The sequence below is a fragment of the Sardina pilchardus genome, chromosome 13 (assembly GCF_963854185.1).
Source record: "Sardina pilchardus chromosome 13, fSarPil1.1, whole genome shotgun sequence".
Classification (NCBI taxonomy): domain Eukaryota; kingdom Metazoa; phylum Chordata; class Actinopteri; order Clupeiformes; family Clupeidae; genus Sardina; species Sardina pilchardus.
The window spans coordinates 27,263,045-27,282,655 of NC_085006.1; the positions used below are offsets into that span (position 1 = coordinate 27,263,045).

The following is a 19,611-nucleotide window of genomic DNA, read 5'->3' on the forward strand; positions in this document are numbered from 1 at the left end:
ATGTAATTAAGTGAATAATTTAGGATTTGGAAGGAAATCTGGGCCACATGCTGTGGTAAATGTGGTTAATATAGTTTTATTTTGGCTTCATGCATCATCACAAGCATTGGTATCAACATGTCAAACGGTGCAGTACAGCGTGCAATGTGTAGTGAAGACTAAGCCGAGCAAGGCATGGTTCTGCATGTTTTATTAGAGACTAAATCATGCTACAAATGATCTCAAATAAATGTTACAAAGCAGAGATAGTTCCTCAACAACACATTTATTTTCACGTTTTATTGAGGGTATTTTATGTCAGAATTACTACCAGATAAGTGCTACGATGAGTTCTCTCATAGATGAATTGATGCTCTCCACCCATGGCCTAGATGGTGGGTTAACATCAGGACAGAGAGTCTCTGGCTGAAGGTACAGCTCTGTCCACACGGACAAACTGGAAAGGTGTGTGCTGCCATACAGTATTATGTCCAAAACAATGTTGATTTATACCATTTATTTACAACCACACCCTTCAAGTCACAAAGCTATGAGCTACTTAGTGACTTTTGTGGCATTTTTTCAATATTGGTGACCTCCGCTGCACTAAGCACTTGTCAATTTGACAGAACATCCCCAAATGTCCTTTAACCCAGGGGTTCTACCCAGGGGGCAAAGGGGGTTTTACAGACATGGGCTACTGTAAAAGGTTGTCATGCAAAAATAAAATCTAGGATGTCCCAGGATCACAACCTGGGTGGACAACCCGGTCAATAAGCTGCTGTTTGTGTGTTATCGCCCTTTTTATGCCCCATTATAACTCTATGGACGAATATATTATGGGGTGAATAGGGTAAAAAATAGATATCCCTACAAAAATTCCTCAGATGATTATTTACATTAAGGCAATACTTTTTTGTATTGCAAGTTTTTTTTAAATATCATGTACAAGTATGTAAATGAGGCATCATACACTTAAATGTACGCAATAGCCAAATGATCAATGTTTAGCCTGTACCTTATGGGTAAATACAGTAAGAAACAGCCTAGGCTGAGCCTAACCTATATATTTTCTAGGATCTTACACCCTGTAGATATGATTTAATATGTGCTATGACGAGTCTCACCTTCTTCCACAACATTGGACAATGCATCTCTCTAAAGTATTTGCATTGTATTGTAATGCATTGATTCTCAATGAACACCCATGTAGCTTTAGGTTAGTGTAACCCAAAATTGTCCCATGTTGACATTAATTTTTATATTCAGCATAGCCAGATCTTTCACAAAAAGTGTGTTGGGTTGATAGAGGTGCACTTTAAGCCCCCCAAGTCCAAGGCTATAAATGTATGCACATTTTGCATATTTCATTAGATAATGGTTCATCTACATGAATGTATAAAGTATTTCAGAAAACTTGCAATACAAAAAAGTATTATCTTACAGTGAGTAATCATCTGAGGAATTTTTGTGGGAATATCTATTTGTTAAAATGTTTACCCTATTCACCCCATAATATATTCGTTCATAGACTTATAATGGGGCATAAAGAGGGTGATCAAACACAAACAGCAGCTTATTGACCGGGTTGGCCACCCAGGTTGTGATCCTGGGACACCCTAGATTTTATTTTTGTATGACAACCTTTTACAGCAGCCCATGTCTGATTTCCCTAAAATAGGGGGTTTTGCCCCCTGGGTATTCTCAATGTTTTTGGTTCCAAGGACCCCTTTTAAGGGATATCATTTTCCGAGGACCCCCTTATAACCGTAACAGTTAACCAATCGTATTCTCTGAAGTTGTGGCTGGGTCCACTATCCCAAGTTAATGTGGGTAGCACCAAATAGACACAATTTGCTTGTTTTATGGGTGAAAAGAGTATCATCTTTTTAAAATGTTAACTTTATCATTTCAAGCAAATTATTTTGCGGACCCCTTGGCTATGGGTCACGGACCCCACTTTGAGAACCACTGCTTTAACCCTCTCTGACAGCCCTTAGCCCTCACAGACTTGACTTCATGATAGTGGACAATGATATTGAGCATTTTTGGGACATTTTTGCCTTTTATTTAGATGGGACAGTGAAGACCGACAGAAAGCGAATTGGAAAGAGAGATGAGGTGGGGATTGGAAAACGGCCGATGGTTGGATTCGAAACCTGACCATGGCCTGGACGCTGTAGCCAATTTGAGATAGAGCGTCCCAACGAACATTGAAATTGAGACTAAAAAGTGTAACACAGTCCATAAGCACCACCACCACAGCAGTAGGATACTAGGTCTATTACAGATGACTGTGTGCTTGCTTACATCTGCACATCACACTCTTAATAACCTCCGCCAAGGAGGTTATGTTTTCATCGGGGTTTGTTAGTCTGCCTATCGGTTTGTTTGTTTGTTTGTTTGCCAGATAACTCAAAAAGTTATGGATGGATTGCGATAACATTTTCAAGTGAGGTCTTAAATGAAAAGAAGAAACGATTACATTTTGGGAGTGATCCGTATCCAGCCTGATGCCAGCCAGCCAGCCAGCCAGCCAGCCAGCCAGCCCATATCACCATCTGGATCCAGGAGGCAGTTATGTTTTCGCTTGGCGGAGGTCTGCGCTCTCGGAGTGCTTTTCTAGTATAGTATTGTTTATGAGAATAAAGTCATTAGTGGACCAGGGCCGCTTGCTGCTGTGCAGAACCCGCTTGTGTTCCAATGTGCAAATCATACACAAAGAGACAACAACAAAAATGTCTTGTAGAAAGTTGTTCAAAATAAGATGTTCTTTATTACTCTACAGCCCGAGAGGAATACATTCAGAGTACTAAAGCGCCAACAGACATTTTTGGCTCCGGCAATGATTGACATCAGGACTCGACATGACAGGAATCACTACACAATCACCAACACGCTGACCATATCATACCATACATATTGACATCAACACCATACACATCAGCACACAGGCTCCAGAGAGCAGCAGCACTCAGTGGGACACACTGGCACAGATGTGGGCCAGATGTGGGCCGGACATGACGTGGGCCAGATCAGAGCCAGATGTGGCCCGGCCCGGGCGCGGCGCTGTTCTCTGGGCAGGTAACACTCTGACGGAACCTCAGGTGATAGAACTTCAGATGGAATGAAAGAAAAAAAAAACTGAAATAAAAACAGAGACTTTTCTGCTTCGCACACAGATAACGGACACCAAGATGAAACTGAAATAAAACAGACGTTCCATGACACACCGTCAGTCGAGGACTGGTCACTAGGGCGACCGCTCAGCTCAGAGGAATTCACTGGGTCAGCGGAAGAAGACTTCCGACATCAGCATTTCAATATTTTGGTTTGTGTACAAGTGGTCACATTTGGGTATCAATCATGTTCAGAATGACACGTTTGCCTAATCTGTGGTTATGACCTTGAAATGACACCCCCGCAGAATGCCTAAAACGGACTTGTTCATGGTCTGTCGGTCTCCATCTTTATCTCTCTAAAAACGTCAGCTCATCTTCCCAGTCAAAGGTTCTGATTAAAATATAACCGGTGTAGTCTTCTTCACTCCACCGTACAGGAAGTTACAGGAAGTTACAGGAAGCAGCGCGGATGCCAAGCAGTTCCAAGAAGACTTTTTATCGTTAGGTTATTTTAATATACGCTGTGACTACTTTTTCGGCTTTGGTAAAGCTTCTCAAAAGATATGTCAACAATCATCTACGGTAGTTGAATTTAGCACAAAAAAAGCGAATAAAAAAAGAGAAAAAACAAAGCGGGAAGTATAAAAAGCTGTAACCGATAAATATATATATATTTAAAAAAAAAAACTGCATAGGTTTCTGTGCATAACAACACTAAGACTTCAGACAAACTGTGAACGGGAAAATTGGTTAGAATTTACATACGTACTCAAAAATTCTACAACAATGAGGACAACAAGCTTGGCCGACTGTATCTTGCCAGTTCTAGACTGCATACAACACATTTCATTTTCTAGTGGGAGGGGCAAAGAAAAAGATGCAATACAATAGTCTGAAGTAGGTCTCAGACCTTACTTGGTTTGTTCTGTAACGCCAACCTGCCAGAAATCCAAAGCTTCAATTAAATGCCCATGAAAATATTCCAGGTAACCAAGGACTGATTTGAAGTAAGCCAGCACGAGAAAAAAAAAAAAAAAAAAAAAAGAGGGAGAAAACAGAAATCAAATCAAAAACACAAATATTCCACAATTTACACCCAACACAAAAACATGGCCGCCGACTGCACACCTCCACACTACATCACGTCACCATTAATACATCATCTCTCTGCAGACATACAAAGTCAGTCATACTGCTACTTTTTGTGCATGGAGTAAAACAGACAGATCACAGAGGTCCTGTGGAAATCCTTCAGGAAGTTGCATTGTGGTTGTGCTTAACTATTGGAGAGAGAGAGAGAGACGCACAAGATGGCGCTCAAATGTTCAGTAACACGTGGCTGAAGGACCCAGCTAGGTAATGACGTCACTGCTAAAATCTGTGCAAGCTCTTCATATAGGGTTGTGCTTCTAAATGACCTGAACTTTTACGGTTAAGGACCACACCGACTACGCACAAGCACACACAAAAAAAACGATCAGAACACAAACACATCTTTAAAAAATCTCTCACGTCCTCATTTACGCATGAGGTCTAGTGTTGTCGTAGGCTTTGTAGGAGCCCTAGGCGGTCAAGACTCTTTACAGAGCAGCGCAGAGAAGTGTTGTCGTAGGCTTGTAAGAGCCCTGGTGGCTGAGACTCTCACATAGCAGCTCAGAGAAGTGTTGTCGTAGGCTTGCAGGAGCCCTAGCAGCCGAGACTCTTTACAGAGCAGCGCAGAGAAGCGGGCTTATGGACATGGAGACTCTTCAGCTTTGGCTTGGTGCTTTCGGTAAGTGTGCGAGTGAGTATGGCTTCATCTGAAGGACACGGTGGGACAGGAGAAGACTATCAAATATAATAAAATAGACTCGTTTAAAAGAAAATCTCAAAATACAAAAAAAAAACCGGTGAAAACGGCAGTTGTACCTCTAAAAGGCTGGAGACGATATTGTTACATGCTTCGCATGAATTTGATATGACCAGCGCTTAAGATAAAAACAAAACAAAAATAAAAAAGCATTTTAAAAAGACATGACTTGAGACATGTGACATGACATATTTCCAGACCACTTATAATAAATATATCGCATTAAGAGAGTGACTGCTTTCTTTTTGCCCTCACTCTCTGAAGGTCATCTGCTCTGTTCGTTTTGTGACTTCTTCCTCTGATAGAGAGGACACAGAGCTTATGAAGAGGGGCAGAGATGAACGGGAGCTGTATGTTTAAATATACAGTAGTCCATGATTACAGTTCAGGGGGGAGTCAAGAGATCAATGGCCAACCTCTTTACAGCACCTCAGTCTGGAGGATGGCATGTGATGGGAAAAGTGGTGCATGGTTCACTTTGGTTGGCTTTCAGGATGCGGAGAGAGTGTGTTTACCACTCTCATCCAGAAGGGGGCGACACAGGACACTGGTCCTCTACATGACCGACTCCATGTCATGGGTGTTGGTGGCGTAGGCCGGGGGGGTGTCGGCGGGCAGTCCGCGCTTCTCGATGAGGGGCGAGTTCTCCGGCTTGGCGGGGCCGTCGCCGTCGCCGTCGTCCAGGCGCACCTCCGTCAGCTGGCCCGTTTGATCCTCCTTGGCCGCGGTGCGGTCCACGAAGAACTGCAGCAGCGCCGCGCCGAACGCATCGCCCTCCACGTTCAACACCGTACAGGTGCGGTCACTAAAGGAGGGGAGGGGAGGGGAGGAGGGGAGAGAGAAAAGAAAAGGAGAGGAGAGAAGAGAGAGGAGAGGAGAGGAGAGAGAAGAGGAGAGGAGAGGAGAGAAAAGAGGAGAGAGAAGAGAAGAAGAGAAGAAGAGAAGAGAAAGAGAGTGGAGAGGAGAGAGAAGAGGGGAGAGAGTAGAGGAGAGAGATGAGGGAGAGGAGAGGTAAACAGAGAGAAAGAAAAAACAGGTAGAGAATGAAGGAAAGAAAGAAAGTAAGATAGAGACAGAAGAGAAAGATAAATAAAGAGAAAAAAAGATAAAGACAACAAAAAAACAACAGTTAAAAACAGGCATGAATGGAGGTATAATTGCTATATAAATTGTCACAGCAACGCTTTCTTCAGACTTCCTGGTTACTTACACTAGCCAATCGACAGCCAGAATGAGGGAGATGTCATTGGTGGGCAGGCTCACTGCCTCAAGGATGATGGCCAGGGTCAAGACTCCACCTGCTGGAATGCCTGCTGCCCCAACACTGGACGCTGTGGCTGTCACTCTGAAAAAGGGGGCGGGATATAAGGCTGATTAACAAAAAACCCTCTGAGCACTGCTTTCATACTGTAGACAATCAAATGACCCTGAAACAATCAAATAATCCTCCAACTGTAATCAAGCTCCAAGCTATTCAGTCATTGAGCAAGACGTTATTGCAAGACTTATTAGGTAATATTTGCGTGGCAGTTAAGAAACGAGTGTGTGTTTCACAGAGAGACCCTAAGGAGGAGGTCACCGAGTGGAGCCAGACCGATTATTAATCAACGGCCCGACTCCACAAAGACCATTCTGTTTGGAAGAACCTTCCATGAAAAATGTACCACATTCATGTCACATCACAAGGGAGAAAAACAACAACAACAACAGCATATGTCACTCAGAAGGACAAAAGAATTGTGTTCATGGCACTGATAAGCTCTGGGGCACATTTAGAGAGACACCTTGACTAATCAGAACTTATTGAGAACAAGGTTCGTTGAAATGGACACATTACAGTGGATGTGGATCTGCTGTTCTGCAATAGGATATGGCTTCCTAGCCAGGAGTGATTCCACATCAGTGTGTACAAGTGGTAGGGGTGTGTGTGTGTGTGTGTGTGTGTGTGTGTGTGTGTGTGTGTGGGTGTGTGGGTGTGTGGGTGTGTGGGTGTGTGGGTGTGTGGGTGTGTGGGTGTGTGGGTGTGTGTGAGGTCCTGCTCTGCTGGGTTGGGCTGGTTGTACAAATGGTAGGGGTGTGTGTGTGTGTGTGTGTGTGTGTGTGTGTGTGTGTGTGTGTGCGCGCGCTAGGCTACTCACAGGATGGTGATGACCTGGATGAAGTTGAGCGAGACGTTGTTGAGCTGGGCGATGAAGACGGCGGCGACGCACTGGAAGCAGGCGGCTCCGTCCATGTTGACCGTGGCGCCGATGGGCAGGATGAAGCGGCTGATGTGCTTGGACACGCCCTGGTCCTCCACGCAGCGCATCATCAGAGGCAGCGTGGCCGAACTGACCGAAAGGACAAACATCAGAACGCAGCCGTTAGTCGGTTAGTGACAGAGATACATATACATCACACAGTACATCACACATCACGTACTGTATATATACAGTACAGTATATACAGTATAGAGATAGTATAGAGATACATATATACATATACAGTATAGAGATAGTATAGAGATACATATATATACATCACACAGTACATATACATCACATACTGTATATATAGCCATTTGCTAGCTCATGAAAGGCATCACCCCAATATGCTGGTTAACTGTCTAGCAGAACTAGCCTTGGGCGCGTGTCCGAAAACCATGATTATGGGATTTGGCAGACGCTTTTGTCCAAAGCTAAATATAGCCATTTGCTAGCTCATGAAAGGCATCTGCAATAATATGCTGGCTGACTGTCTAGCAGAACTAGCCATTAGAACCCTTAATAGGAACCGATGAAGACTATTGTAATTTCCCAGCTATTAGCCGCGGCTTATACATTGATTTTGCAACATGTTTGTTTTCACTGACATTTTACTGAACTTGTCTTGCGGCTTATACACAAAGTGGCAAACAAACACACAGGAAATGACTGTAGCGCAAAATGATTAGAATAGACACTCCGTATCTATTTGCTCTGCTAAGCGTTCTAATGTTCTGCAGATCCATTTCATATAATATATGGTCTCTTTAACGGAGGCGTTCCGAGGCAGCGCGGGCATGCAGGTGTGAGGGGGGGGGGGGTTCGTTCCTCACCTGGAAGAGGTTCCGAAGGCGGTGGCGAGCGCCGTGACGATGCCCAGCAGGAAGCTGTAGGGGTTCTTGCGCGTGATGATGAAGTAGATGGCGGGCAGCACCAGCATGCCGTGGACGAAGTGGCCCACCATGCAGGCGGCGATGTACTTGCCCAGGCTAGCGAACAGCACGCCCACGTCCTCCATCTCCACGATCTTCTCCGCCACCAGGAACATGATGCCCAGGGGAGCATACCTGCAGAGGGAGAGAGGGGGGGAGGAAGAGAAGGAAAGAGAGGGAGAGAGGGGGAGAGAGAAAGAGAGAGGGGGAGAGGAGAGGGGGAGAGAGAGAGAGGTGGGGGGGGGGGGGTGTGTTAAAACTGCTTTCAGGGGAATATTCCCATATTCCCAGGGATGACATAGAAGAATTCTTTTGATCATCATAAGCATTAACCCTAGCAGAGAAGCAGAGCAGCAGACACCCCCCCCCAAGAACTGTACATTTTGCTGTTTCACACATACTTTTGAACATGGCCACTTGGTGCACTAGTCCACTAATTAGAACAGCAATAGTCCCCACAGATGTCTGTGTGTCTGTGTGTGTGTGTGTGTGTGTGCACCATGGTGGCCTCATTGAAGGAGTTGAAGAAACGTGTGTGTGTGTGTGTGTGTGTGTGCCATTGTGTGTGTGCCATTGCGTTGGTGCATACCACATGATCCAGGAGACGAGCACCATGGTGGCCTCGTTGAAGGAGTTGAAGAATTTGATGAGGATCTCGCCCTCCTCGCCAAGCTTCCTCAGCGCAATGCCGAACACGATGGCAAACACCACCAGGCCCAGGATGTTCATGCCGTCCACTTCCTTACCATAGGGGATCTACAACACACACATACATATATATATACATATATACACACATACATATACTGTATATACACATATACACATTTGAACCATTTATTTATGTCCAAACGGAGATTAGTGGTTCAGGGACTCAAAGATGTAATATAATACATATACAAACTTATGGACTACTGTATCACTAAATAAACATAATACTAATTTTTCTCTCTCTCACACACACAAAGTTGTCTCATATAGGCCAAATACATGACATATGAACAGATGAAACTGAGCTAATTTACTTTCATTGAAATGTAGTGTATTTTGTTCCTTAACGCACTTAATTATCTTGGTGTCCCATGTTAGGCGTTATGGGCATTGGGAGACCTTTATAGGGCATTTACAGGGTATTGATGAAGAAACCACTAGACCTACCTTGGCCACGGTCAAGTTGAATGTCCCGTTCACCTCCTTGAGGTTATAATGTGTGGCATACTGCAACAGAACAAAAAGGAACAGCTGTGGTCAGCCTCTGGTTGGCCACTAAAGACACTCATTAACATGTCCCCTACAGCGCTGTGCTAAGGGCCTGTTTTGGTCAAAAACAAACAAACAAAGTCACTCAAGATGACAAGGGCTATAGGGTCAATTTGCCTTTCTCTTTCACCACATCCAGGTTGGATGACGTCATTTGGAAGAGAAGCGTACAATTGTGGGACAAAAAGCACTGAGAAGAGCAAAACGCAAAACAAAAACTCACCGACTGGAATGCTGCGGCCACCAAATTGCTTGGGAAGATGTTTCTGGAAAATCAAACAGAGAGAAAGAAAGGTGAGAGAGGAGTGAGTGATATTGGGGAATATTTCGGTAACTTTAAAAGCAGCTGGCACCAGTGCTCGAGGAGGAGAGAGTGTGTTCCAACAAGTCCCTGAAAAACAGCTGTGTGTCTTTAGGCAGCCTAGCACCAAAGATCCTTAATGATTAGCATCTCTGCTAGCAGCGCTTGCTAATTCCTCACTAATGCCTCTCAAACATAGCATCGCTCTCATTTCCCAGCCACTGCAATGGCGCCCTTGTTCTTGAACAGTTGAAACAGCTGAGATGAGGGGGCCAATAAGGACATCTGGGGCTCAACCCGCACGTTAAATACACACACGCACACACACACACACACACACATAAAAACTCATCTTATGTATTTAGAGGCGATAAGCATCCAGCTGGAAGGAAAAAGCGTTGCCAAAGCAACACAACATTTAAAGAAGCCCGAACTCTCCGTTCAGAGTGTGACACCGGGACATAAATCAAAAAGCACTGCCAAAATACTCAAACTGACCTCAGCTCTTTCCTCATATGCCCCCTGAGGATTGGGAGGAATGTGTTTGGCCAGAGAGAGAAACAGGCAAAGTCAAACTCCAAAAGGCTCCATCTATTTAAGAAATTTCCTCCCCAACATTTCTTTTTTTTTTTTTGTAAGTATATTTTTTGGGGGCTTTTTTGCCTTCATTATTATAGGACTGTGAAGGGCAATACAGAGGTAAGTGGTAGAGAGAGATGGGGTGGGATCGGGGAATGGCCGCAGGTCGGATTCGAACGTGGGTGCCCGTGGGCACTCGGACCTGTGTTGCGCGCACAGCGCCCACTCCTCCCTAACATTCCAAGCAGTGTCCACTCTGGATCAAGCTGTTCACTTATCCTGCGTCCCCATCCGTGTTGGATGTGTTCCTCAACGTTCTGTGGGCCTCTGCTACCAATCCACATGCTTCCTTCAGCAAAGGATTCTGGGAGATGTTTTCAACCAGAGATAAAGGTCTGCCAAAGGCAGACGATCGATATCCAAACAAGATTGTTTCAAACCGTTTCCTGATTGGAGCCAAAATCCAGGCCAGAGTTTGGCTAGTGATTGTCCCGCTATCAATGGGAATGTCCTTGTGTGCAAGTCTTCTTTCTGCTACCGTAGACGCATACATGCCAAAAACCATAGTGCCCAAACAGTATTAGCTCAGCGGGCAAAAATCAATGGGCCGGTCCAGGTTGGCATCACTAGACAGGTGCAGCTCAGGCACCTCACCAGGCTACAAGGGCGTGTTTGTGGAGTAGCAGGGTGGCAGGCTGTCAGGCTAAGGCCGGCCTAATGCCATCAGCATGGTGTTAAGCTGACCGGGATCAAACCACTCAGCGCAGGGAATCCCAGTCCATCCATCTCACACACACGGTCACACACACACACTGTGCTTTGTAAACGCAGACATGGTCAGAGATAACAGGGAGGGTAAATGGTGCTGGTACAGCAGATCATGGACTCATGGACACACACACACACACCTTCCTCGCCCACCTCAACGTTTTGTTTACACTAACCCAAATACTGAGAGGATATGGGAGTCTGAGCTAGCCAAGTGAATCAATCACTGGTCTCCTCTCCAGCCCTGTAGAATCCACCCAACGACACACACACACACACACACACACACACAAACACACACACACACACACACACACACACACACACACACACACACACACGTGTGTAACACTTCCTATAATGGGCAGGGAGAAGGTTTACCAGCCTGATCATGTAAGTGGAACCGCTACCTACCAGGCGCTACCTACCAGGCCGCACTACCCCTTTCTCTAATGTGTACACTGGCAAACACATGTTGACACACAGGGGGGGGGGGGGGGGGGGGGGTACAGTACACTACACTGAAGCTGGATTAAGCTGGATTTCCCGGGTTGTGCTGCTCAGTGGAAAATGTGATAGTTTCTCTGACCCACATATTTACAGTAGGATGCAGGGAGGGGGAAACGGAAGTATTTAGTTACCTGAGTGCAATATAATCCCTGCAATCTGTGTGTGTGTGTGTGTGTGTGTGTGTGTGTGTGTGTGTGTGTGTGTGTGTGTGTGGGTGTGGGTGTGGGCATGTGTGTGTGGGTGGGAGCGAGAAAGACGGAGCACACACACTCTAACACCACATGCAAAACCCTGCTTTTGTGCACTCATGTGGGCACAGTACAATCCCAAGGGCAGCCATTTGTTTACAGCCTGCTTTCTGGACGGTCTTTTTTTACACGTGACACCAATACAGCAGAGGTGGAAACAGGAAGTCCTGTCTAAATATGCACCCGGTGAGTCAACACCAATGAGTGTGTGAGTGTGTGTGTGTTGGTGGACGTGAGGGGACAGAGGAGAGGGGCTCCACACGCTGCGTCTAACTTGTGATAATCATAAGGGCGGATCCCAGAGCGGCAGTCTTGGACTTCTACAGGCTTCTCCTTGTGACAGGGAGGGAGGCGGCTATTTTAGAACTGAGCATTCAGCAGAAGGCTGTTAATAAAGGTGTCTCTGTGTGTGTGTGTGTATGTGTGAGCATTTATGTGGTGTGTGTGTGTGCGTGTGCGGACGTGAGTACTTCTCCGTGAGTGTGAGGGAGTGAATACTTGTATCCATCTGAATAAGAGACAGAGAGAGAGAGGAGAGAGAAGGAGGGAGAGAGGGGGAGAGAGAAGGAGAGAGAAAGAGAGAGAAAGAGAGAGAGCATGCCGTGTGTGTGCTAAGTGTGTGTGTGTGTGTGTCGCGTGGCACTTCTGATCTAATGTCTGGCCGTTTGGTGTGATTTGCCATGTCGTCTGCCTGGCGGTCAGCCCAGCCACCGGACCATATATCAGCTCAGCTTTAGAGCTCGACCTCGGAGAGAGACTCGGAGAATGTGCAAACACATGTCACAGCCATACACACAGACACACACACACACACGAGAGGTCAGAGGGCGCGTAGGAATGAGCGTGCGAGTGGAGCAGCACCACGGTGCTCCCAGATTTAGCCAGGGGCAGCAACAGCGTGCAGCAAGATGGAAAATCAAGTGACCGTCCGTCCTGCCATGCTAAGAATACTACAGATGCAACAGCAAGTACGACTGTGGATTGTCACACACACACACACGCGCACTCCTACCCCACCCATCTCAGATATTACATGAAGACTGATAACAGAAGAATGCCATTATTAAATGTTCCAGTCTGGCACTCATGTTGCTCCACTGGATTCCACTGTGATATTTCAAAACTTAATAGAGCACACACTCACACTCTCACACACACACACACACACCAGTGCTCCTATACGCAAATCATCAAACCAGCAACACAGCTGCCACTTCACTTAACTCTCCCACATTCAAGTAACATCAGATTTCAGAGAGACGCAGAGGGCCATAACCAATTCCAAATATGAAATCTATATATCTAGCTATACATATATTACCTTAATAAGCATCGCTTCAGCATAGCATTGACATGCAATGTGGGAAATCACAAACATAGAAGGGCCATCTCTGAAATAAACCAGAGTGAACTAGACATTATGAACCATCATGGCTGACATGAGGCCTTTCCATTTGTGACTGTGCATAGGGAAGTGAGTATATGGGGAGGGGGGGTGTGTGTGTGTGTGTGTGTGTGTGTGTGTGTGTGTGTGTGTGTGTGTAGGGGGGGTGAGGTTGGTGAGGCAATATGTTTTGTTTACATGACGTGTTGAAGCAGGGTAGGTAGAGGTGAAGCACGTGAGAGAGTGTGAGAGAGTGTGTGTGTGTGTGTGTGTACTTTCTCCCGCGAGAGTGTTTGTGCCAGCAGAACCGGTAAGTTGACACCGCAGGTTATGAAACCGGATCTACAGCTTTCTGCACAGTGAAAGGCAGGAGGAGACAGAGGGGAAGAGTGGAAAGGCCCGCCTAACATCCATTTCTGAAGAGTCTCCCACCCTAAGCACAAACGGCCACATTAGCCCACCCTCCCACACACAGCTCACTTATGAAGGAGCCCAACATCTCAGTTCAAGTTTTCCTCAGATCAGCCATCATTGTCAGAAGGGTAGGCTAAAAATAAATAAAAGGAACAATTACGCCACCACAATTCTGAGTGGGGAGAGAGAGAGAATGCCTGCTTAAAAGGTTTGTTTGTGTGTTGTTGTGTATGAGTGCTCCCATAACCACTATGTGTTTCACAGTGTGGGAGTGTGTATCTTATAACTGAATATTTCAAACAGTTGGGATGACCTACTTCTTGTACACCCTGGATCCATATGCATTTCTGTTTATTTGAGATAACATTTCGACCTTCAGGCCACCTTTCAAACCCGCTTGTGCTACATATCATGTACGCTAAATACTGCAACTCAAAAACAAGTGTCAAGAGAAGCACAGAGATCCCATGCAGGGGGGGAGGGGGGAGGGGGGGGGGGTAAGATTGAAGATTGAGAAATAAATGGGGGAGGGGGGGGGGGCAGAGAGATGAGGCAATAATGTAAGAAAACGTCTGTGAAAATGATCCTGTGCACTTGAGATATGACTTGAAATATGTAGTTTTAAAGATCCCTGGGCTACTGTGTGTGTGCATCAGAAAGAGAGAGAGATAGAGAGAGAAAAAGAGGAGAGAGAGAGAGAGATGAGGGTCTACTGAAACCTCCACGGTAGTTTGGCAGACAAAAGAGCACAAAAGAGGGTCCCCTGCTGAGAGGACTAACTTTGTTGGACAGCAGCCCACTTAACTCCAATTGTGCTGGCACGTGTGTGTGTGTGTGTGTGTGTGTGTGTGTGTGTGTTCACAAGACCAACACGCCCTTCCTAATTAAGCCCCTGCCAAGAGGTCTGCCCCACACACACACACACTCACTCACCCACCCACACACAACAGAGGAAAGGAAAATTAAGAAAAAACTAAAGTTACTGATCTAGAGATGAGTATTATATAAATATCAATAAAATAAAACAAAAAAACAAGAAGGAGAAAAGGAGGGAACAAGACAGGACATTGCATGTGGACAAATACCAGACAGAGAGAGAGAGAAAGAAAGAGAGAGAGAGAGAGAGAGAGAGAGAGAGAGAGAGAGAGAGAGAGAGAGAGAGAGAGAAGCAGGAGAGGAAAATTCATGTTGTGGTTGAAGAGTGAGAGACTGCCAGTTCTTCATGGTTTTGACTGGCTGAACTCGGAGGCCAGCTTTCAGAAGATACTCGTAACCAGCCCACACCAGTGTGACCCTGACCTGAGCAGGCTGGAGCCTTTCCAAAACAACAATGTCCTTCTTGCAAAGGGACAAGGAGTCACCACCACACAACTAAAGGACCAGTGCTCTGCGAAGGCAGGTGATCTTGAGGGGGCGGGGGGCAGCCCACTCCTTTCACTGCATGCCACTTACAAGTTTAGTGCTGGAGTGGGAATATGAAAGGGACAGACATGAGAGAGAGAGAGAGAGAGAGAGAGAGAGAGAGAGAGAGAGAGAGAGGGAGAGAGGTGGAGGAGGAGGAGGAGGAGGAGGGGGCAAGAGACAAACTTGAATGCGCTCAAATAAGTATTGTTAGAAGTCATGAAAGAGGGCTTACAATTTCAAGAACTTCCTTGAGCTGTTGATCACATAGAGCTTAGTAGTTCAATAAAGAATGGCTTTCTCTATGAGCCTTTGTTGCACAATGCAGTGTGACAGAGGTGGGATAAAAGTTATGTGTGTGTGTGGGTTTCTGCATAAAAAAAGAGAGAGACAGACTAATAGTCTACAAGTCGGACTGAGGTCCACAGAGCAGATCACACGTGCAAACATTAACGATGAATGTGTTGCTCTGATGAACAGCTCTTGAACGTCTTTGTGCTCAGATGCATGTTGTGGGTTCAGTGGTCCCTCCCTAGAGAGGTGAAGTCAAGGTAACGATAAAGGCAGCAACACAATAACTGTCACCAGGGAAAGTTTTCCAGCCATCAGCATAGATTTATGAGTTTAGCGAACTGTCTGAATGGGGCTTTTATTGTGTACAATGTGCCAAACCATCTCTGAGGACCTTGAGGCAATAGAAGCCAATACATCTAGCGCCAGAATTCAAACAGGAAGTACACATGATAACAACAACACGTATTAAACTAAATCCAACGGATTAGAGTGAACAAAGCCCAATTAAGTGTAGAATTTAACAAACCCTGCCTCTGAATCTTTATAAAAACAGACATGATTAAAGACATATAACCCGGAGGCAAGAAAAACAGCCTACTGCTTCATCAGAAGCAAGGTAAAAGCATTAAGTTTTAGGCTCGGTAGTAAAAAGGGCCCGGGACAGAATGTTCTGTCTTCACTTTCCTCATCTCGTCTGAGGGTAAACACATGGCAAAAATCCGGGCTATGACCGTTTTTGGAGAGAGGCAGTCCTAGATGGGAGATTGTGTGCCAGGGTCTTTCGTGGGCTCCACCCAACACGGCTGTTTCACACAGATACACGTGTTGGAGAGGAAACACCACAACATAGTTTCCACGCAATGGAATAACTAATGAAGTTTTTTTGTATTTGTCTGGGTTGCGTGGGCGTTGAAGGGTTTTGAGACTTTTTAAATGGGTTTCCTTTCCATGGTCGACTACTAGCAGTTCACTGATAGCGTAAGGCCACATGGAAACAAGGAACACTTCTAGCTAATCGTCCTCTTCCTGTATATCCTGTATACTATATTGTTATAAGAGAGGATTAGTTCTGCGCGCCTGCTCCTGTACCATCGTGTCACATTATAGGCGATTCAGTCAACACTTCCAAACAGCTACCGAAGAACACACTTTTCGAACAGGTTGATATATCCATGTTCAAAAGAATAAATTACGCTCAACCCGACATGAGGTGAGGAAGTGGGACGATGAAATGTAATTCTAACAGACTTCCCCTACTAGCCCAGCAGGGTTTAGCCATCTGGTACCTGGGGGTATTAACTAGCCTACTGACTAGGATAAGTTACCTATTCACGCTACACATGGCTGGCTCCGGCTTCCCCCTGCTGATGCAACGACATGAACCCCTTACATCACAGTAGGCTATGTGGCGTTGAATTAATTGAATGTTTCCGGATCAGTTCTCGTGTGGTCTTTAAATATTACTCCACATTAATTTCAAAAAGTTTACTTTGATGGCGCGTAGGATAGACACTGAACGATAATTTAAACTGAAGGTACTGACTCTGGAAATCGCCCATCTGTGTGCAGTTCGTGAATATAGCATGATGCAACTCCTTTCCCATGTGTCTGAAGTTACAGTATTTCCACGTGGCTTTATGTCAGCCAGCTAAAACATCTTTAACATGTGGTTTTAGTATTATATGTATTGTTATATGACCCCGCCATTCCCGTTGTGATGTAGAGACTTACCTGATCAAGTCTAAAAAGGAGTCGATCACCTCCTTCGCCTGGGGCACCCCTCCCTCGTCTAAACCAGCGATGAAGGGTTTATCGCCGGCCACTACTCCGGGTTTGATCAGAAATGCCATGATCACCCCGATGGTTGATGCGATCAAGGTGGTCACAAGAAAGAACAGCATCGCCCACCCGCCCAGCTTGCCCAGGGCTTTGGGGTCAATGCTGGCGGCCCCTGAGACGAGACTGCAAACGACCAGGGGAATGATGATCATTTTCAGCAGACGGATCAGAAGCTCGCCGGGGAAGCCGAAATAGATGATCTGTATTTTACTGAGTCCCGCTGAACGCACACCAAGCCCAATCAACACTCCAATGATAACACCAGCTACTGTTAGAATAACCAACAGGTTGGCTAAGGCTATTCTTTTTAACTTCTCCCCGGTTGTTTCTGGTGCTTTGCTCGGCTGGCCGCCGGGCTGTCCGTTGGCCAGCGGCTCCTGGAGGTGCGCATCGCCGTTGGAAGCCTTTCCATCCTCTATCGCTATCTCGGCCATGGTGTATTTCTTATAAGAGACGCGGCGGTCGCTGCTGTCGCTGCTGAAATGTGGTCCTGTTGAAGGGTTGTCTGTGCCTGCTGAAAGTGCTAAGCCTGTCCAACCGACTTGCTGCCACCTCCGCTACTCAAGCTCTGCTGACACGCGGGCAATAGCGCCGATGTCATTCAGGCAGCTTTCAAACGTGACGTCATGTGACGTCAGTGGGCGTTTTTTATTCCAGTGTATGGCGCTCATGTTTTAATGTTTCTTAATAAAATCAATCCATCTATAAAAAGCTATATTTAGGAACATCGTTTTTTTGGTTCCCATTTGTAGGCCTAGGCTATTACTCATTGAACTCATTCATTTAACATTCTAAAGTTTATTAATCCACAACATAGCCTACTCTTCCTTGGTTTCTAGAAATTTGGCTTCCAAGAGTTTCTCACGCTCCCTCTGAACACAGCCATATCCTGCTTCTTCTTTTTCTTGCCAACTGTCAATAAGCGTCAGGGCCTGAACCTGTGCATCACAAAGTTCAACTTCTGCTTGAATAGCCATATTATACTGTCCCTAGTGTGCTTTACGTGTCTTTAAACTGCTTTGGATTCAAATGTGTCAAATGTCTGAGACACTATCACATATTCTAAATTCCACAATAATTAGACTTCTAATCTTCCTAAGAACCGCCACATGGGTTTTGCAGGGTTGACATCAGGTGTGCCATGGGTGTTCAAGGAAGTGGCTTATTATGACTCTGAAAAGTAGGCTAAATGTTTCTCTCCATGCCAATAATATAATACACTAAAACACACAAACACTCATATTATGGGTTCAGTAAGTATTCTTATATATATCAAGCAAAGGGTTTGTGCCCCAAATGTTCTATTGTGTTTCTTACCTCGGCAGACAGCCAAAGCCAGCCAAAACCCACTGTTTTGTAATTGGCTGTGCAAGGCCTCATGTCGCCATTGTGGCTTGTAATCACAAATAACTGAATTAAGCTCTAACACGCATCAAATGATGCACTACTTCCAGAGCGGTAGATAAAACAGAGTGGCGACACTCCCATAGACCTCCATAGGAAAAAATGGCAGCGTTTTTTCTAGGCTATTTCCTCGTTATGGGGCTTTTGGAACTGTTTACAGCCAATCTCTTGGTCACTAGTCAATGAGTTAATTGATTACACCTTCCAGCATCAGAAGTACATCCCACCCTCCTGCGATTCAGCCATTCAGCACAGGGTTTTTTGGAACTTTTGATCGTGGCGGCAACATCAAAGAGTGTCGCAACTCTCTCTTTCTATGGCTCTGACTACTACATGCTAGTTTTTATATTAAACTAAAGTAGCTAAAGTCTGTTGCCAATCTGTTCCATTATGCTATAAGTGTGTAGAAGGTGGTGGTTCGCATGGTTCGCAATCAAACTGAGGTCCACTGCCCCTCTGCAAGGCACTTTGTTGTCAACATCTGTACACCATCTTCAGGTCTTCTCTACTGTTGTCTTTGAGAAAACCATCTGCTTTAAGATTCAGAAAAAAAAATCAATATAAATTTGGGATATGAGATATATGAGGTAACAAACTTGATAATTCATATTTTAAGTCCAGCTGACCTAACAGGTTTCCAGCACTGAGAAACAGTCTGTCATGTTAAAACTATTACTATTCTGGGGAGAGAGAGGAGAGACAGAGAGAGAGAGAGAGAGAGAGAGAGAGAGAGAGAGAGAGAGAGAGAGAGAGAGAGAGAGAGAGAGAGAGAGAGAGAGCGCAGATGCCTAAGAACAGGACACACAAAATTCCACCGCACTAGCAGGAAGTGTCTTAAGTTAGTCCCCACGTGCCTGAGTGCTAAATGCAATTCCATGGAGGTCTTAAATTCACATGGTGATGTCATAGGAATGTAGTGTAGTGACTTTGGTTCCTCTAGTAGGGGTTAGAATCTTCATAATGTAGCCAGCGGTCGTATGCAGATTCACACTTCAAGTGAATCTGTGTCGAGTGTATTCAAATGAACAAATCCTGATTTCTCAGTTTGTTGACATGATTAGTCAACTGTTGAGTGCCTATTCAG

The 19,611-nt window shown here is 45.4% G+C and overlaps 1 protein-coding gene across 1 annotated transcript; it reads right to left on the reverse strand.

The window, feature by feature from the left end:
* Positions 1–2,732: 2,732 nt before the first annotated feature.
* On the reverse strand, positions 2,733–17,674 carry slc1a5 (solute carrier family 1 member 5). Its single transcript, XM_062552648.1, has 8 exons — positions 17,016–17,674; positions 9,609–9,651; positions 9,284–9,343; positions 8,715–8,881; positions 8,027–8,260; positions 7,089–7,280; positions 6,161–6,295; positions 2,733–5,755 (listed from the first exon to the last, which is right to left on the reverse strand). The coding sequence occupies exons 1-8, from the start codon at positions 17,555–17,557 to the stop codon at positions 5,506–5,508; spliced, it is 1,623 nt and encodes a 540-aa protein (XP_062408632.1). The 5' UTR covers positions 17,558–17,674; the 3' UTR covers positions 2,733–5,505.
* Between the last annotated feature and the right edge of the window lie 1,937 nt (positions 17,675–19,611).